The sequence below is a fragment of the Alosa pseudoharengus genome, unplaced genomic scaffold (assembly GCF_046254945.1).
Source record: "Alosa pseudoharengus isolate Yale_2024_CS ecotype anadromous, Long Island Sound unplaced genomic scaffold, YU_APseudo_1.1 YU_APseudo_1.1_scf_10, whole genome shotgun sequence".
NCBI classification, from domain to species: domain Eukaryota; kingdom Metazoa; phylum Chordata; class Actinopteri; order Clupeiformes; family Clupeidae; genus Alosa; species Alosa pseudoharengus.
Window position 1 is genome coordinate 9,705,691 of NW_027468565.1, and position 20,926 is coordinate 9,726,616.

The 20,926-nt window shown below is 47.2% G+C and overlaps 1 protein-coding gene across 1 annotated transcript; it reads left to right on the top strand.

Annotated features, from left to right (window-relative positions):
- Nucleotides 1-6,546: 6,546 nt before the first annotated feature.
- On the top strand, nt 6,547-19,422 carry ciartb (circadian associated repressor of transcription b). Its single transcript, XM_076262940.1, has 6 exons — nt 6,547-6,714; nt 10,578-11,177; nt 11,956-12,031; nt 13,891-13,969; nt 16,140-16,272; nt 17,161-19,422. The coding sequence occupies exons 2-6, from the start codon at nt 10,623-10,625 to the stop codon at nt 17,683-17,685; spliced, it is 1,368 nt and encodes a 455-aa protein (XP_076119055.1). The 5' UTR covers nt 6,547-6,714; nt 10,578-10,622; the 3' UTR covers nt 17,686-19,422.
- The last annotated feature ends 1,504 nt before the right edge of the window (nt 19,423-20,926 follow it).

Sequence of the window (20,926 nt, forward strand, 5' to 3'; positions counted from 1 at the left end):
CTCTGAATGCACTCCAAGTTTCGTGGAATTCCGTTCATGGGGGGCCACACAATAAATTAATTTATGTTATTATACACCAACTGGCCTGTAGGTGGCCGGAGACAGTTTTCTGTGAATATCTCGAGAACCGTAGGGCCTAGGAGGTCCACCTTTTTTTTGTATGTTGATCTCAAGGGGCCATGTCAACCCATCCCATTAGCACTTATTTCATGTATAGCGCCACCTAGTTAAAAATTAAAAAGCAAAAAATTAGGTGTTTTCATCACAATATCTCTGGCTGACATGGTCAAAACTGCACGAAATTGAAAGTGTAGGATCATTATGACACCCTCCGAATGCATGCCAAGTTTTGTGTACTTTCGTTCATGGGGGGCCTTACAATAAAACAATTTATGTGTACATTTAGTGACGTACACCAACAAGGATTCCCGGGACACTGAAAGACCGGGGTACACAAAACTTGGTGGGCATGTACCCCCACATGGATAGCATGGAACTGTCATTTTTCGTTTTGATCTGTAGCCCCCCCGCTGGACTGGACCCCCCGAAAGGAGGGTAGGCCAGACACAGTTCTCTGTGAATATCTTGAGAACTGTAGGGCCTAGGATGACCATTTTTTCCGTATATTTGCCTCCAGGGGTCATGTTAACCCAGTTCATGTGCACACATGTGCACAAACAGATACACACACACACACACACATTCACAGTAATCATGACACATACTCACACAGTAGACATATGTACGCTTCCATGCACAGGCACATACGCAGGCACGCACACACACACACACACACACACACACACACACACACACTCACACACACACACACACCCACACACATAACATAAACATAACACAAACAATCAAGAATTTCTCATAATTATGAACAGGCAAGATGGAGGTGGGGTTGTATAAAATGAATTTTACATGTGAAATCTATGAACTAATCATGTTTTGGTACTTGTTGTCTAGCAGATACCAGTGAGAATTGAGTGTGGATAATGCAATTTAGTGACACAGTTAGAATCATATAGGCCTTTCAGCGTGATTTCTTTTTGTGGAAAAAATGTGCTGGACTGGGCGGCGGTCATATTTTGTACCGCTCTGCGGTACATCTAGTTACCTTTATGTTGGGGTAACTTGTAACTTCTCACATGAGGAGCTGGTAGTGTTAAGTGCATAGACAGCAAAATAAAGTGACAACGCTAACCAGGCTAATAAACAAACCATGCTACGGTGAGTTAACGTCAAAGGGCAAAGTCACGTGACTTCTAGTTGTAGTCTGTTTATGAAATAAAAGGAGCAATTTCGTTTTTTTAAAAAAGGCAAAATATTGTGATATTTTCAGAGTTAGTAGGCTAGATTATTACTTTACACACAATACAAAAAAATATTGAGGCAAATTGTAGACCCTTCCATATACAACTAAACACAGATGTTGAAGGTCTTGCTTAAGTGGATTTTTAAAAATCATTTTTCTATGTAATTTGCACTTTCAGAAATAAGAGATGCTGTAGGCCTATTTTCAGTTTTATAGCTGATTGTCTTATTTTGTTTACAAGTTACAGATGGAGTCTGGGTACTTATTGTACTGTTTAGACTACATCTTACACACTTCAGGCTGTTCAGATAGCTCAGGGAAGAGACTGAATGACACTAGGTGGTACAGCCTGAGACATGTAAAAAAAAAAAATGCTTTCTGCATTTTTGTTTTGCTTTTCCCTCCATTGTACCGAACTCGTACCGAACCGTGATGTCCGAACCGAGGTATGAACCGAACCGTGACTTCTGTGTACCGTTACACCCCTATCACATACACACACTCACTTCTGAGGCTATCTGGGGGTTCTTTACTCCCTATACCACATGCTCCTCCTCAGCAGAACACACACACACACACACGCACATACACACACACACTGAAGTTGTGGAGAGTGTCGGTTTGGTGAGTGATGTGGGGCTGCTGCTGTGGTCTCCTTTTTACAGACACCCCTGAAGCGGATAGCTTAATAAACACACACACACACATACACACACACCTTCTTTTTTGGGGAAGATATTTTATGAATGAGAGTGAGAGTGGAAGTCAGCGATACTCCACTCACTCACTCCCTTTCTCTCTCTCACACACACACTCTCGGTTGGTTGTTCAGTTGGCCGCTCACTCTGTGGCTGGCTGGCTGGGTCTCTCGGTCCCCCTAGGGGCTCTGAATCACTCCCCATCTCCTGACAGCTCTCGTAAATCCCTGTACCCATTTCTGCCTCTGACTCATCGCAGGCCTGACACAAGAACGCAAAGAGGAGCCGGGGGTGAAAGCATGCGTGCATGTGTATGTGTGCGTGCGTGCGTGTGTTTATGTGTGTGAAAAAGAGAAACAGGGAGAAAACAGTAGGGAGGAAGTAAAGAGGTACGTCATCTACCTTCTGTTTTTATTATCAGATCATATTAACACCACATGTTCAGTAAGGGTGTTGGTGTAAGGAATCCTCAAGACATTACAAGCTACACAAGATAAAAAAGTTGTTCAAATGATTTGTTGACTGAAAACATTTCCACACACCTCCAGCTTCCTCACACCTAAGCCTTGATGCTTTAAGCAGATTAGACATGGTAAGCCCAGGATGAAGAACAGGTTTGACACAGCACCCCGCCAACGTTACATACGATATGTGTGTACGGGACGAATGTGAGGCTGGCGTAAACCCTAACTGATTTCACTCAGGCCACCTGCCCACAATCCGATTGTAATAGAGTGACGTTAGTGTTTTGTAGGGCTTTTTTGTTTGTTTTTTTGTGTGGTCTTTAGAGCTGGATGCTAAAAAAGATTAGATATAACTACAATATAATCGTTATTGTAATTATATTCTGACACACTGGAATCAGGTCCCTAAAATATGTGTCTATAAAAAAAACCCTAGAGAAGTACTTTCCCATGATCATCATGAGTCCTTAATGAGTCTGTACGCATTCAAGTCCACCACAGAACGACAGTTTTTATTCTTGTGTTTCAATGAAACTCTTCCAAGGGGAAGAAAAGCGGGAATGTTTTAAAGAACGCCGTACCAGCCAGAGATGACTATCAGACCTGCTTTATGTTGCCATTGTCCTGTCAGCTGGCAGGCTGCGGAATACAGCAATGTGCCCAGTAAACAGCGGAGGCTGTGGGCCCTTTCATGTGACATGTCCCTGGTCAGCGGGACGTCCCTGGACACAAAAATGGGAAATGAGTGTCGTCAGGAAGTGGCAGGAAGCACAATATCCTCACAAAGGGTGGTTGTCTGTGGCCAGAGATTTTGGGGGCATAAAAGGATAATGGGCAAAGGGTCAGTGAGAAAATGTAACATTTTTTAACATTTCACATATTTGTGTATACGTGTGTGTGTGTGTGTGTGTGTGTGGAGAGAAAAACTGGTAAAAGAGAGAAATTGAGAGAGAGAGAGGAGCATGAGCTTAAACTAGAGAGAGAATTGAGAAATTCAGAGAGAGAATTTGAGAGACAGAACTGAAGAGAGACAACAAGGTGTAAAGTCTCATAATCTCCTCCAGGCCAGTGGCTACAGCCCACTACTAGTCCACTCTCCCAGCGTGTGTGCCACCTCTTCCCACTCTTCCTGCTGGTCAGGGCTGGACTCCACGGCGGCCACTCTCACAGCGTGTGGGCCACCTCTCCCCACTCTTTCCCCTCGTCAGATGTGCTTATAGGCCACTCATCACAGTGGGGAGGGATCGAAGGCACAGCAGTGAGAGGGAAACCCAGATCTCTGACTCGCTCTCTGCTCCCCGGCTCATCCATCTCTCTCACACCTCGCTGTTTCTCGTGTTCTCTCCTCCGCTGTGCATCTTTTTTTCCCTCTCTGATCCTCTCTTTCCGTTACCCTCCATCACTCTCTCTGGCCAGCCTCCATTAAGAAAGAAAAGAACAGCGGCATCTTTGCTCCTCACCCTCCCAAAATCTGACCCTCACACAGAAAGTGCCTCATAAAACAAACCCCACCACACTCCAACCCAACCTGTGATCATCTCACCGCAGGACATCCTTCATATCCCTCATCCCCCTCCACCCCCTCTCTACAGTGGTCAGCCTGCCGTTACGAGAGGGCCGGTATAAACGGGCTGGCAGGCCAGGCAGGCAGGCGCTCATTACTGACGGCATTAAGCCACTCAGCGTGCGCTGGGAGACCAGGCGGCCGTTTAGAGCCCAGACAGGTTTGCACCCTGTTGTTAAACTGTCTGGGTGGCGTCGCTGCTGGCACATACTGAGGGCTTTTCTTTCCCCCCTTTCTGCTTCTTCTCCCTTTCCCTCCACGGCCCCCTTGACCATCAGAACAGCATGGTGGATATTTTGAGAGGAGAGAGGAAGGAGAAAGAGAGAAAGAGAGGGAGGGAGGTGAGAGAGAGGAAACATTTTGTCCTTGATGCTGTTTGTATTAATTGTGAGCTTCAACTGAGGGAATTGAAGGTAAGGCTGGGAGGAAGGCACCGAAAGAAGGACAGAGAGAGAGAGAGAGAGAGATGGACAGAGGGAGGAGAAGAGAAAGAGTGAAGGACAGAGAAAGGGACAGCATGAGCGAGGCCAGAAAAATAGATGGACATAGAAAGGGAGGAGACAGGGGGGGAGAGGACAGGAAAAACAAACAGACGGAAACAGGGAGAGAAAGACCAAATGAAAGGATGGATGGAGAGGCAGAGGGAGAGAAGTGTGTGTGTGTGTGTGGGGGGGGGGGGGGGGGTACAGAGTGTACCACATGTGCTCACGTTTCTCAGTCAGGGGGGCTCTGAGTCACTGGCTCTAGGCAGAAAATCCTTGTCTGGCCTCCCAGCTCCTTGTAGGAAGCTGAAAGAGAGAGAGAGAGAGAGCATGAATAAAAGTCAGAGAATAATCTAGAGGGAAAGAGAAGGAGAGAGAGAGGGAGAGAGAGAAGAGAAGAGACGGAGAGGTGAGATGACTCACTGCCTGCACGTCACCATTTACTTACACACTCCACCATCAGCACCACACAATCCCCCGCTGCCCCACTCACACAAACACAAAGGCAGCAACAATCAGTGAAGAAATACCGACCTGGGCTAGCTCCCTGTGTACACACAGCACAGCACAGCACAGCTGCACAATTGACCCTCTTCAAAATGCCACACAAGCCCAGAAATGTGACTGGCCACACCATTCAACATGGCACCTTTAGGTCACAGTGGGGGAAATATGTCCAAATACCTGTTGAGTGCAATAAAAAAGGTGCAAAATTCCTGACGTAGCAGCATGTGAAAGTATGCAGGCAACAGAGCTGCCATGCACTTCGGATTTTGTTGTTCATTTTTTCAACATGCGGGCTCATTTATGGTAACAGCATGGACATGCTTGCTCTCATTGTTTCTTCCAAATGTATCTTCACACGTCTTACAATAAGTGTAATGAACCGTTTAAAAAGATACTGTGCTTCTTTACAAGAGGCTCTCAAAGAGTGCACAAAGTAGCCTAATTTAAGGAGAAATGACATAACTGCAGCCAAATTGTTATTATGATATGAGGCACACATAATTGCCTAAATTATAGTTTTCAACTCTAGGTGTAGCGAGCTCCCTCTCTCTCTCCTTCTCCTTCCCTCTAGATTATTCTCTGACTCTTATTTAAAAGATGTAATTAACACCCTTTATAGCCTACTTCTTGTGTGGCAGTTCTTCTCTGCTCACAGCCTAAGTGCACTTTTTTCAGTAGGCTATTACGTGATTATACAAGTCTGCCCTCTAAAACATAAAACACATGACGCTAGAACAGCGTAAAGTCGTCACGTGTGTAATCGGAGACCTACAAACTACACACAGCTTGTCACGTTCAAGAACCTTTCATTCATTCCGCTCGCTCGTCCGCATACGATAAGCGCTGCACATTGCATGGCGCCGAGAGCAAACGGGGATAGCCGGAGGGACAAGCCGAGCCCGCACAGGCGGGCAGGGCAGACGGTGGAATAGCGAGAGTTGATGGCCTCACATTGGATTATTCTGCAGACACATGCGGCACGTTCTCGTGGTCCATGTAAATGTCGCCATGTTGGCCTATTTGCAGTTGCGAAACAAAAATATTGTGCCAATCAGCTGTCTTAAAATAGGCACAGAGGTACTGTGGTAGCTACTGGTTAAATAAATCAGCAGTCTGTGAAATCAACTTTGACCTGCACTCATTTCTGGTCTGCCAAAATTGAACACTGGAGTATTTCACGTCTAAATAACATACACCAGGCCATTTTACCCTCTGTCAAACGTCATGATCGGTTGGCCTGTGCAGTGCATGGAACTTGCCAACAACATCCTCCCCGATCTTGAGAGCTATTCAAAAAAACGTCTATGTCGTGAATAAAAACAGTTGCGAGTTGACTTTCTGCCCGGCTGTGGAATGAAACCGATCCGCGTGTCCACGTGTTTGTGCTATTTGCATCTCATTTAAATATGAGACATCGTCTCGCCTATCGGCTGACGCTAGTCTCAAACGCAAGCTCCATTGGTCAGGTTCGAGTGTGGAAGCACAAATCGGGAAAACCGGTCGCTTTGTACCCGCCCTGCCAGACACGTTGCCTTGGGAGAAGTAACACGGGCACTCGATTGCAGGTCCTCATCGCTGAAACCACGTCCCTCACATCAGCAACTCACTCCCCAAGTATCCTGGATTTACCACTGAACAAAGGAAAGTAGCCAGAGCCCCGCTCCATCCGAGTAAGGTAAGATACCATTGATCTAAAAAACAGTTATCTTTGTGTGCTCTGTTACAGGATTATGTTAGGCTGCCGTATTCACAGTGGTGAGATCATGTAGACAATAAATGTACAGATCTGTAGATCATCTAATGTGATACCTCAATTGAGGCTTTAGTTTGGTATCTAACTGTCAAGCTTCAAGAAGCAGCAGGGATGGCAAGGCAACGTTACGGTAGGCATAAGTGCCAGATTTTACCACATTTATTTAGTGTTCTTGTTGTGAAAGTAGCCGAGGCTATGCAGCAAAACCCGGTTATTGTGCGCTTCTTTAAAGCCTGTTCTTATAAAATAGTCGTGCGCTATTTTGCGTCATGGAACGCAGAGGTGGTTTAATGGTGTATGGTAAATTGGAAGAGGTCACAGCATGATATTGACAGCCATTGAGTTTATTGAAATCCGCTCTCCTCTGAAGCTTTTTGTTAGTTTAGATTTCGTTTTAATTTTACACATTAGCCGGCAGGTTGAGAAGGACCCCACCCATCAGCCCCACAGGTAGTCTATTTAATAATTATACTGGGTGTAGGCCTACTTGTTTGGTACAAGCCTGTTGGACGATTCGGTTTCTGGAAGCGGTGTCATTTGTTTAATGTTTTAACGTTGTAATGGTCGGTAATGGGCCACTTGTCTAGCTCTTGTCTAGTCTTTAAAACTGCAAGACTTTAGTAGAGTTGATAGATCGGAATATACTTGATTGAGAAGCTGTTGAGAGTTGTTCTCTCTAGAGACAGTAAAGACTGTTCCTTAGTGCGTTGACGGAATCGTATCTTTAAAATGATTTTTAATTAGGCTCAATATGTATCATTGACATTGTCTGGTATCACCTATCAACAGCAAAGCTACCCTCTCTCCCGTTAGTCACTGACAGCAGAATTTCTCTACATCGTGGTGAGCTTTTTCTTTGTGTCTGTTACGCCAGGACACAGGGCAGGAGGGCTATTGCAGTTGACAAGTTTGGCAATATCTCCAATCTGTTAACTTTTGGCAGTGCGTTAATTTGGATAACTGTAGTGGCATGGGTGGCCGTATATGATAAAACGCAGCACTTCTTTGAATGGTCCTTGTGGGGTTATTCGAGAAAGCTAAATGTTCAAGTAACAACCAATGAGAACAGAAAAAAAACACTGGTTGACCGGTCGAGCTCAGTGTATTATACTTATAATATTATAAGTGATGATGACATGATGACAAAAGCCTCTAAAGTGAGCACTGGAAATAAGACTTGCCAAGAAGAATGAAACTCTCTTGGCATCCCGTTTTGACATGTAGCCATGAAACGTGATTGGTTATGAAAGCGTATAGTAGTCTATAATTGACGCCCTAAAACATTTGCTCACGTCGCAATTTGTTTACTCTGTGTTGTTGCGTGGGTTTATTTTCGGTTAGTCAGTGTGTGATCTAACTCAGGTGAGATCCGTCCCCATTGCTTGCTCATTGCTCCTTTTCTGCTGCCCACGAATAAGCGCAGCATACATGTAATATGCCTCAGCGAAAGAAAGTCGTGATAATGTAACCATTGGACTTTATTGTACCATCAATATAATTGCAATTTGCAACCACATGCAGTCCATTCATTATTAATATAAAGCCTTATCTGTATTGATTTTTTTGTCCATACATGGTGGACTGCCTTGTGTGTATTCTTGAGAAAAAGACCACACCAACCCCCTCTCATAACAGAGTAACTCTGTCTTCAGAGACAAAGAACAAGGCACCACTTACATTAGCTCCAGACAGTGTGAGAACTATTCTCTCCAGTTTTTTTTATTAGACAAAGAGACATGGTCACTCTGGTGCATGTGAGAATATGCTGGCTGGCAAGCCGGTTAATGGACGAATATTTGCTGAGAGTGAGCGAGATCGGGCTGATGGAACTGATACCATTGAGCCAGCCTTGTCTGTTGCTGATGGTGGGTCCCCAGACTACTACCCGCGAGTCACGTGTGTGTGTGTCCGAGAGACTGTGTGTATTGTGAGTATTTGTGTGTGTGAGAGAGACAAATGATGTGTTAATGTGAGCAGTAAAGAAGGAAATTGTGCCTCAGAGTGTGTGTTAGCGTTTGTGTGAGTATGGGTGTGTGTGTGGTCCAGCATGGGTCATAGGTGGCAACGCTCTCACAGGCCAGACTTCAAATGGCCGTCCACACCATGCGCATATCTTCCTCACATCCACCGTCTCTCCTCTCCCGAGTCCGGCCACAAGTCACAGATGTGGATTTGGCCATTTCCAATCACAGGCCATCACTGCAGTCCTGAGAGCCATTGTAGCAATGCCTCCTCTCTGGCACTATTGTTTGTGTCCCAGGGTGGTCGTCATGGTTGCGCCGTTCTGGCCGTGTTGAATTAATAAGCAGGCTTTGGGAGCCGTGCCCTCGGCCACCTGGTTGGTCACACAGTTCCCTTTCAATAAACCTCTGCCCTGCCCACTTGGCTGCCTAGATAGCCATTTGGACAAATAAAGGGTTCACATCTGCTCTCGGTGCATAGGGCTGTTTATCAAACACAGAATAGATATTCAGGGAAACAATAACAGAATTTAACCAATGGAAAATGTTGATACCACTTTTTTGTGTCTTTCAATATCCAGTCATATTTATTATCATCCATGGTATTCCTGTGCTTTGGCTGGATCGTAGCTTTGGCCACTAGTCAACTAAAAGACAATATTTAGTTTGAGAGACAGTAATAATTCAGAGCCAGGCTTCCCAGAGGCTGTGTGTGTGTACGTGCGTATGTGTATGTGTGAGTGAGTGTGTGTGTGTATGTGTGTGTGCATGTGTGTGTGAGAGGCTGTGTGTGTGTGTGTGTGTGTGTATGTGTGTATGTGTGAGTGTGTGTGTGTGTATGTGTGAGTGAGTGTGTGTGTGAGCGTGTGTGTGAGAGAGGCTGTGTGTGTGTACGTGCGTATGTGTGTGTGTGTGTGTGTATGTGTGAGTGAGTGTGTGTGTGAGCGTGTGTGTGTGTACGTGCGTATGTGTGTGTGAGTGAGTGTGTGTATGTGTGTGTGAGCGTGTGTGTGTGTGTATGTGTGTGTGTATGTGTGTGTGAGCGTGTGTGTGTGTATGTGTGTGTGAGCGTGTGTGTGTATGTGTGTGTGTGTATGTGTGTGTATGTGTGTGTGAATGGTGGCTGTTTGCCCTCTGTCTCTGCCGAGGCTCAGGTGTTGCAACTGGTCACTCAAGTCTTCTCGTCTCCTCCTTTCCTCCCTCGTCTCCTTACCCTCCTCTCCTCTCTCTTCTCCTCTCGTCTCTTCTCCTCTCCTCTCTCTTCTCCTCTTCTCTTCTCCACCCTCCTCTCTGCTCTTCTCCCCTCATCTCTAGTCCTCTCTCCTCTCCTGTTTTCTCCTGTCTGTTTGTGGGTGTTAGTGTGGCAGGGCGGGGGTGTAGTGAGTTGGGGTTTATTGTGGCTCAGACACACAATGCACTCACACACACACACACAACCGTTTAGCTTTCAGCTGGCTTAAGTGCAGGAGTAGGCCATTGTCCAACCAGGAGTATGACAGGGCAAGTCATGCAAATAGTCCTGCTTTCTGAAGCTGGCATCTCTGTGTCCACTGTTGGTCTTTTTATGGGTTTTGACAAAGGAGTTCTTATGGTTCTCAGGTTTGCATCCCCAAAAGCATCGCTGTGATCATAACTAATTAAGTTATGATAATCATAATGGTAATTTGGGAGTTCCCAAACTTAATGGTTATATACATTTAAAGATAACTGTTACACAACATTTTTGTGATGCACAGGTTTAGACAGGTGAAAAGCAGATCACCTGAGTGACAAGTGTGTCTGTGTGTGTGTGTGTGTGTGTGTGTGTGTATTCCTCTCTTCTAGGTCAGTGATGATCAGGATTTGTTAGAGTCTGCAGAGCAGCAGAGGATGTCTTCCTCCGATTCGGACTATTCCATTGATTGGCTGGCCAGTGATGAGGAGGACGCCGAGAGCGAGCAGGGCCTGCACCAATACCAGCGCTCGGACTGCGTGAGGCGGGCCACCTCCTCCTCCTCGGCCGCCCCCGGGGTCAAGAGGTGCCTTTCGCCCCCCTCGTCCGAGGACAGTCGGGCGTCATCCTGCGCCCGCCACGACTTCTGTGAGGACAGTAGCATGGTGAGGGAAGAAGAGGAGGAGGAGGAGGAGGAGGAGGAGGAGGATGAGGAGGAGGAGAGGAGGAGTGCGGTGGGGATGAGTGACCGCTCCACCTGTAGCTCCCCCTCCAGCTGTATGGGCTCGTGTGACGGAGTGGCCGACTCCCGACGGGAGTGGCCGGGTGCAGGGGCGAGCGGCGGGGACAAGCCCAGGCAGCCCTGGGATGCGGAGAGCCCCAAAAAGAGACTGGCACGCAAGAGGGCCCGCAGTTCTGGGGGCCCCGAGCAGAGAGAGGAACAGCCCCTCACACCCCACCAGAGCGAGAAAGACCGACTGTTCGCCAGCAAGGTGAGTCAGCCTGCCTTCACTGTGTGCTTGTGTGCTTCTATGTTTTGATCTTTGTTTGTGTGTGTGTGTGTGTGTGTGATGAGTGCCTGTGTGTGCTGTTTGTACTGTTTGAGTTGTCATCATGTCAGTTTCCATTGTGTGTGTGTGTGTGTGTGTGTGTGTGTGTGTGTGTGTGTGTGTGTGTGGTATAGAACTGTGAAACAGGCGATGCATAGCCGCTTCCAGGAAGGCTCCACCTCCCTGGCTTCCCCTTTAGTCTAAAGCAGAAGTGAGAGTGAGTCAGAACGCGAGACTTCCAGACATGGAACTCCCATTCTACACTGTGTGTGTGTGTGTGTGTAAAATACACCTTGGTTAGTGGACTGTGTTAAAATTCATCGTAAACGATCAAAATAGTCTCCATTAGGAGGAAGTAGGCCAATACCTAGAAATGAAAAAGTCTTCTATGCTGGCTGTTAAACAAGCCCTCATCTACACTATTCCATAGTAAAGCACCGACTTGGCTGATTTTCATGAAGATTCAATTTCAAATTATGGTTAAATAACATGGACATTTTCCACAGATGAGTCAAGCTGATAAGAGTGCGTGTGTGTGTAACGTGTTGTGTGTGAGGGGGTGTAAGGTCTTAACGTTTCTTTAACGGTAGCGGAAGGGACTCGTAGTTCTGCTCAAAGACAGAGCGGTTGTTCTTTTCTATTGGGTTGCTGCTGAATACTGAGACAATGGGCCAGGAGACTGAATGGTTTCCTTTGTTTTGTCTTTTTTCCCCTTTAACAGTGCATGGAGCTGCAAAGCTATATCCCCCCTCTGTCCTCAATCTTGAATGGCCTCCGACTGGGACGATATAGAGAACGTAAGTTACTCTGTTGTTTTCTCCATGTTCTACCATGATAGTATTGCACGTATTCTTTCTCATGAAAGAGGGCCACACCAGTGCCCTGTCTGGTTTTGAAGAGTAGTGTCTAAAAAATAAAATAAAGATACACACCTCCTCAACCAGAGGCATGTGTGAGCTCATTGTGAGAAGGTATGGGGGTGAGATTTGAGAAGCGGATGTCTAAGACATACATTGTTTGATGCCAGGCTATCAGATAACCACAAGCCTTTCCATTGTGTGCCAAGTGTCTTGTTTGTTCAGTCACTCATTTTCTTGCGCACCCTCGCATCCTCACTGGAACATTCATACTTTCATACTTTCACTCACTCACATGTTCATTCACAGCCACTTACACCCTCACTTGCACACTCACATGTTCACTCACTCACTCACCCACTCACACTCATTCGCTCACAGACTTGTTCATTCTAACCAACTCCCACGCTTAACTCCTACTTGAATATATTCATACACTCATTCCCTCACACTTGTTTATTCATACCAACTCCCACGCTTAACTCCTACTTGAATATATTCATACACTCATTCGCTCATTCACACTTCATTTGCACACACACACTCATTTGTTCCCTAGTCCGCTGTTGGAGAGTGTATAGTTGTTAATAGCAGGGCACAGGCTTCAGGGCACTTCCAGGCTCAGTGTTAAGGTAAATCCCCAGAGCTTTCTGCTGAATGTGAGCACGCTCCGTGGCGGACGCCTCGGGAGACTTGAGTGGCCACTCCTCCCCGCTGTGCCCATGGTCACCGAGAGGAAAGCGACACCATGTAGGATGGCGCCGGGCACCCGGCGGGCGGCCATGCAGTAGATCTGTGTGTCTGAGGCCCGCAAAACTGGGGCAGCTGAGGCGGAATCGCACTGGCTGGCAGCAAATGTGTGTTGTAAAGCCTGTGAATATGCCTAACATGCATATTCATACACACAGGCACACACACACTTGCATGCGTGTGCACACATATATGCACACATTCTCACTCTCTCTGACACACACACACACACATACACATACACACACATGCACACATTCTCACTCTCTCTCTCATACACACACACACACACACACAAACTTACATTCACACAGATACTCACACACCACAGCTCCCACACGATAGCTGAGACTTGAGCCCGTTGAGGGCCAGATCTGAGCTGGAAGCCTGCCGAAGGCAGCTGTTCCTGGGGAGGTCTGTGCTGGGGCTCTGCTGCTGGTGCTGGTGGAGGGGAAGGGAGATGCTCTCATGGGGACCCAGATTTTCTCCAGCTCCACGTCGATGAGCATTAGCCGGGCAGGCGAGCGGGTGGCTGGGTGGGTGGCTGGGTACTCTGACAGCCTGTGATCTGAGCTGGCCAGTACTGTAGTGTCAGAAGGAAAGAGAGAGAGAGAGAGAGAGAGAGAGAGAGAGAGAGTTGGATGGAAAAAGGGAGAGATGGAGTGGTAGAGAGAGAAAGAGAAAGAATGAGAGGGTGAAGAAAAGAAAGCACGAGAGTAACAGAGGAAAGTGGACATAGGGAAAAGGAGAGAGGAGAGAGACCAAGAGGGGGGAATGAGGGAGGGAGAGAGAAAGAGAGAGAGAGAGAGAGAGAGAGAGAGTGCGAGCGCGAGCCCTGTGCGACCTCAGACTTCCTGGCTTCAGAGACAGTGAGTCTGCTCTCCCACTCTCTTCACAGGAACCCATCTGCTCCACAGACATCACACACACACACACACACACACACACACACACACACACACACACACACAGATGGACTGATGGATGAATGGACTTGGGAAAGGAAAAGAAGGAAGGGAAAAAAACAAACCTCTCTCTTTTTTTCACAGGCCTCAGCAGTTTCCAGGAGAGTGTGGCCATGGACCGCATCCAGAGGATAATGGGTGTCCTGCAGAACCCACACATGGGGTAGGTGTCCTCCGCAACACACGCGCACACACGCGCACACACACACACACACACACACACACACACACATATCCACAGTCATTTACACCGCTTATGCCGCAAATCATTTACTGCACGTTTACTCTTCTCTCCCACGGGAATGGAAGCCAATCACACACACACACACTCTAACATCTGTGTAAGAGCTAACCCATGCATTATAAGGGAGTGGAGGAGGAGGCAAGAAAGCATGACGATCAGGAGCAGGGAGTAGAAGAGTGTGTGTGTGTGTGTGTGTGTGTGTGTGTGCGTGCGTGCGGTGTTTGTGTGTGTGGTCTAGTCTAGTCTCAGTTCTCACAGGTAGTTTTCTCAGCAGAGTTGAAGTAGAAAGGATAATCTCCGATGTGTATCCACCTCAGTTAAGGCCCCTGTGGTGCAGGTCCCCAGACTACTCTAGAATACACACACACAATATCACATACACACACACACAGGCCTGCATGCACACACACACACACACACCCCTGCACCAGCGTTCTGTGCTGGTACAGGACCTTCCAGTATGCTTGGCTCTTGTGCCAGCCTGAGTCTCTGGGCACTAGAGCTGAATGCACCAGCTCAGCTCATTAAGAATGTACTCAGGTTACCTTTAGGGAAACGGCACACTATTCCTCTGATGGTAGCCTCTGCACACACCCAGCATAATGGAGTATCATGATGCAAGAGGTGCGCGTGTGCGTGCTCTGCTAGTGTATGTGTTGCAAGTACCCTGCCTTCATTAAGTGAAGGCTGGTGCCTGTGAGGTATTGGCTCTATATCAGTGTGTTAAAACTGTGAAACTGTATGAGCATGTTGACTATGTGGTGAGTAGTCATGTATATGTATGTATAGTAGTTTTGCTCTATGTAATGGGTGTTTGAAAAATATTGAGGCACTGGTACTCTGGTTCTAAGATAATTTCTGTTTGGCTTTTGTGTACATAGGTCTCAGACCTTGTTAAAGACATAAACAGTTAATTGAGTAGCTGGATGGTCTGAGTAGCATTTATTTTCAGCCCAGCAGAATAAATATCACACAGTTTCTACTGCTTTTTCCTTGTGTGCTGGGGGTGAAAAAGCTCACTGCAGGTTTTTCATTGAAAAGGAGCGATCAAAGAGGTAGGGGCACACTGGTTTGGGCGGCAGCCTAATTTAGGTCATCCGAAGTTGGCACGTAGCCAACCCCAAAAGCCCCACACACCAGATGCTCCTCGCCAAGGCGAGACAAAGAGGAGGCGTGCCAGCCTGCCTCCAGAACCTCCAGGGGCATAGGGTGGAGGCGGGGGGGGGGGGCGGGGGGCACTAAGGGTTTTATTTGGGGGGTGGGGGGCTGATTGCGGGGGTGGAAAAATGACTCTTGTGCCTCGCAACGTCCCTTCAGGATAATCTAGCTCATAAATTCATAAATTCAGGATAATCTCGCTCATAAACTTGCCAGGAATGGCAGCTCAGCAGGTAGCCCCTTATCATGTGATTCAGCAGGTAGACCCTCATCATGTGACTCAGCAGGTAGACCCTCATCATGTGACTCAGCAGGCTAATCCCCATCAGCCATCTGCCAGGGGCCACTGAGAACTAATGGGCACAGTCGAGACCCCCAGCCTTAACCTGTGTGTGTGTGTGTGTGTGTGTGTGTGTGTGTATATATATGACTGGTTGTGTGTGTTGTACGCTTTGGTGTGTGTGTGTGTATATTTGTGTGTGTATGTACCCAATCGTGTGTGTGTGTGCATGTGGTTAAGCGTGCTACTCTCTGCATGTGTGTTACGTGGAGGTCTGTTTGCAGTCTTAGGGCGTACTTAGACGTATTTTTAGCAGCGTGGGTAACTAGTGGTACTGGTGTATGCCACATGTGAACACACTTGTGTGAAAATGACACAGGAAGCATTTCACATCTTGCCAGGTGTATGTGGGTGTGTTGGCGTGTGTGGGCGTGATTGACTGAAAGTGTCTATTTTCACTTAAATTCTAGACTCTGTGAGTGACTGAGAGTCTCTCCTTTCCATGTAGTCTTTTGCAAAAACATGCTTAACTGAAGAAAGATGGATAGCTATGAAGGAGACACTTTTCCATTTACACTTAGTCATTATTTTCTTTGGATGTGAAACACAGAAAAATAAAACTGCAATTCTCTTTTTTCTTCTGTCTTGCAGTGAGCGCTACATCAACATCATCCTGAAGGTGGAGGAGATGCTAAAGAGTTGGTTCCCCCACATCAAACCTGTCCAGCACGCCGACAAACACACATCAGTGGGCGAGATGGAGCCCCTCTCCAAAAAACAAAAGGTAAAGGACGTGAGTGTGTGTGTGTGTGTGTGTGTGTGTGTGTGTGTGTGTGTGTGTGTGTGTGTGTGTGTGTGTGTGTGTGTGTGAGTGTGTGTGTGTGAGTGTGTGTGAGTGTGTGTGATGTCACCACAAAGGTAATGCCTGTTAAGGACACACACCTCACTCCAATCCACCAGTCAGTCACCTGTGTGTGTGTGTGTGTGTGTGTGTGTGTACATTCTGTGGTCACCTTGCATAAACACAGAGGCGCCAAAAATACCCATTATTCTTTAATCACTGGCGAGCAAACGAATGAGCAAGTCATCGGTGCAGAGGGGATTAGGTTCTATTTCTGTAGTTGTGAGCTATTACACGCTTTCTCATGTTCGCTAAGGAACAATGACGGAGAAGACAAGGTCATTTGGGACAATCATCATCCCCGAGGAACACATAAAGGTCAGGCCACATAGAAGGGGAAAAACACCTTCCACAGTTTGTTTTTGAATGGGTGAGGAGCAGAGGAGTTGGGCTGGTGTGGGCTGGGCTGTGGCCGCTCCTATTTTAGCCGTCAGGATTCTCCTCCAGAAATAGTTGAGGTTGAGTGTCCTTTTGTGTGCTCCCTCCCTGAGTGAACTTCTTGTGAACTTTGAGGAGGACATTTAGTCTTTTTTGGTTCACCTTTTCCAGTGCCTTAAGATAAGCAGACAATAGGCTCCTAACTGTACCAGTAATGTCACGCCTTATATTACCTCCAGATAGGCCTCTAGTAGTAATGCTGCACTTTAAGCTGTGTGACCAGGCCCAGTTTATAAGACCACTGCTGGTCTCCCTCTCCCAGCTGTCCTCCTCTGCCGCTACGCCTGAGACACGCGGCGTCTACTAACAGCCTGTAATTTTCCTCCTCTGCAGTTCTCCCCGGCTGCACTGGCTCGGCCCGTCGTCATGGTGACACCGGCGTCGGCCTGCGTCATCCACCCGGCGGCGGGGGCGAAGGGGGCGCTGTGCGTGTGGGACCTGACGCCCCCCGGGCCCTACTCGGCCACCAACCTGAAGTGGCTGCACACGTCGCCCATCTGTTCGCTGACCGCCGAGCATGCCCAGGGGACGTCCCTGCGGACGACGTCGGCGGCAGCGGCGGTTCCACCTTCCCAACGGGACCAGGACCTCACGCAGGACAACGCAGTGTCCTCCAGCACGGACGCCGCCACGGGCACTGTCGCCGGCGGCAACAACAACAACAACAACAACAACAACAACAACAACAACAACACCACGCGCGGCAAAACGGACTCACTGTCGCTACGGCAGGCGGCCCCAGGCAGACCCCCACTGGGGAAGATCAACGCTCCCTGTCTGGAGAGACTTCTCAAGGCCACGGAGAGCATCATCACACAGAGGGGCACCGGAGGGGTGACAGGCAGCGGCTGGTCCTAGTCCACAGCCTCGGGGCTCAGAGCCAGAACCCGAATACAAACTAGAACCAGGCCAGCACTGCCCCCACATGGACACACACTCACACACACACAAACACTCTCCCACATGTTCCCCACCATGGGTCCCCACCACTCTGGTCAGAGGCCAGAGTCTGTGTGCTCACGCCGAACCCCAGTCCAGCCTTCGGGAGATGATCGAGAGAGGGAGATGGACTGAAAGAAAGAGAGAGAGAGAGAGAGAGAGAGCGCAGCAGAAACAGGGGTGTCTGTGAAAAGTTAACTGTGTGTGTGTGTGTGTGTCTGGGTGTCTGTCCTCATCTGACTTAAGACTGTATTTGCATTAAGTTCTCCCTCTATTGCATTTTCATTTCTGGTGTGGTTGCGCTTCCCCTCTTTCCTTTGAGTGCACTGGTTGGTGCGATGGACAGGACAGCAAGAGAGTGCAGGAGAGTAGAGGGGGGCTTTGGGAGGGGAGGGGAGAGGAGGGGTTTCAGATGATCTTTTGATCTTTTGGCTCGCAGCTCTGCGCTCCAACAGCCATTCCTCCTGTCAGCAGTTTTGTTTGCGGGCGGGGTGATTTTGTGCCGTTTGGATCCGTTGGTGCAAGTGATCCTCATGAAAGCAGGAAAGCAGCCATTACTTGAGAAAGGGATTTTTTTCTTTTTTTAAGGAGGGGAGCAGTGGAGGTTGGAGCTACTTCAGATATTTTAGCGTGTTGGTAATATTGGTGTAGATGTGGTTTCAAAAACAAACAAACAAAAAAAGATGTGGATTGATTGAATGTGAATTGAAAATTTTCCTTATTCGTTTCATCCACTCTTAACAAGTAGACTGATGTGACTGTTACTTCATTAGTAGTTCAGATGTTAAGTTGGGTTCTTTTTTTTTTCTTTCTGGTACAACGGTCCTACCTCAACTGACACCATGATGAGAACAGTGGGAAACAGATTTTTTTTTTTAAACTGACACCCACTCAACCCACACAGAAACAGGGAGTTGACCATCCCCACCCCGTACCCCCCACACACACAACCCAACTGACCCCCCCCCCCCCCCCCGCCAATCCCCTCCGCTATCCTGCAGAATCATGCGGTGAGCCAAACCTGCCCGTCAGGCCTGGGGTCTAAGGCACTGCCTGCCCTGTCTTGGTCAGCCGGCCGTGCTAGACTGCTCTGCTGTGTCCAGTGATGGCCGGCCTGTTCAGAGGCCTGACGGGTGCCATTGGAAAAGAATGTGAACTTGCAGATTTCTCTCTTTTCCAGAGAGAGAGAGAGAGAGGGGTCTCCCACTTAAGAGGGCATCCAGTGCCTGTCAGTTTGATGTCAAGCTGTGCCTGCAAAAACGTTCATTTGTTTTGTTTTCTATTTTCTTTTTTTTTCCCTTTTTTTTGAGGAGTGAGCGAGAACCATCCTGAATACCTGAACCTCGGAAGGACGCCTATGCCAGGATTCCTTAGTCTCCATGTTTCTCTATTCAGTAAATTATTTAAAAAACGAAATAAATAAACATTCGTTTGCCAACTACTTACTGTGGTCAAGTGGGACTAGAACACTTCTGTCTGCCACAGTGCTGGAAGATTATATCTGAGAGGGATAAGGTATTATTATTATTATTATTATTATTATTATTATTTTGTGTAAATATTTGATGAGGTTGTTAATTTACCCTGCAAAGTGGCCTTTACAGTGTGATATTTTATACTTTCAAAAAATAAATGTGGTTATATTTGTTTGGCGTACCTTTCTGTGTGCTGTGTCATGAATGTTACCTTGGTCACCACAGTCCAAGCCAAAACAAATCTAAACCAGGGTTGAGTTTCAAACTGTTGAATTCTAACTTAATTATAGGATTTTAAACGATTTTCTAACTATTGTCATGCGTCCATGGTTACCTCAGTCAGATATTATATCAATAGGCACACATTAACAGTCAAACAACCACCTACTGACACATTGACCTAAGACATATTTGTGTTGCGTTCTGTTCTGTTCTGTTACGTTTAATATCATTTACATTTTTTCAGAATTCAATTGTTCATGTCAGGGAGTGTAATCTCAGAAGGATTCAAAGAAAGATAAAAAAAAGACAAGGCTAGTCTTGAACTCTCTCCCCCCTACCTTATTGTCATTCTGGAATGTAGATGAGGGGGGGGGGTAATCCTAACATTTGAGCTTCTCTCTGTTCTGACACATTTCAACACAGAGCACCCAGTCTCAGTGCAGCAGCAGGATCCAAAAATATCGAGCCAAGAGATCACTGGTTTTGAATCATGGGCCCAACCTCAAGAGCCAAATCTATTAGCTGGGGGAGAGGAATACCAAATCCCAATGACTCTCAAAATCATTAGATGAGGAGAAAGTCAAAGAGAGAGAGGAAGAAGGCAGCCTTCACTACTCACACAAACAGAAAAGAATTGAAGTCAAAGAATTGAATTTGATATCAATAAGCCGGCCTTATTACAATGGTCATTCTCTTCGGTCTCCTCTAACCCACTGCTGGGGACTGGAGAGTGAGTCACTCTCAGCAGCGAGAGGACAAACTCAGGGTGGCAATTACACCATTTGAGTGGCACTCCCTGAGTGTACTGAACAGGGGAGCGTGTGATGCCTTTTTAGAATCAAAGAGAAGATGTTTTACTCTGCCAATAATCATGGTCTGTTCGGACCTTTTAATCATATTCTTCCTTTTCTCCTACAATTTTAACTAAACATGCACATTCTGCTGTAACTAAATCAATATGGTCTGTAAATGTGTGCATGATTTATGTGTGTGAGTGTGTGTGTGTGTGTATGAATTCCATGAAGTGCGCGTGTGCATGTGTTCATACACTGTGCTTGCACGTGCACAGAGTTGTGTCTGAGTGGGCTGTTAGGCCGTGTATGAATCTCATCCAGAAAGTTAAGAGGCATCGAGAGCCCAGCCCCTCCCCCAGAGACAGGCAGTCTGTGTCACATGCCGGCCAGATCACTCCCCTCACCCTGCAACTCCTCACCACACACACACCACCCAACACTGCCCCCAACAGGCCACACTGATACAACAACCATCTCCTGCCGCACGGCCCCACAATATAGCTTAGGCTGTTGATAGATTATCTCCAGACAACGTATGGTCATCCAATTGGGAGTAAACAGGTGTGTTCTTATGGCTCAACTCAATACTGACAAACATTTGGGGCTTATGTAGGAAGACAATATCAGCACCCAATAATAACAATAGTCATTATGTTCTATGAAGGTCCC

What these genes read in the sequence shown, in the direction of transcription:
- ciartb (XM_076262940.1), top strand. Translation starts at nt 10,623, where the DNA reads ATGTCTTCCTCCGATTCGGACTATTCCATTGATTGGCTGGCCAGTGAT. An exon ending in ACCGACTGTTCGCCAGCAAG is followed by an intron (nt 11,178 to 11,955) that starts GTGAGTCAGCCT and finishes CCCCTTTAACAG; the next exon opens with TGCATGGAGCTGCAAAGCTA. An exon ending in ACTGGGACGATATAGAGAAC is followed by an intron (nt 12,032 to 13,890) that starts GTAAGTTACTCT and finishes TTTTTTTCACAG; the next exon opens with GCCTCAGCAGTTTCCAGGAG.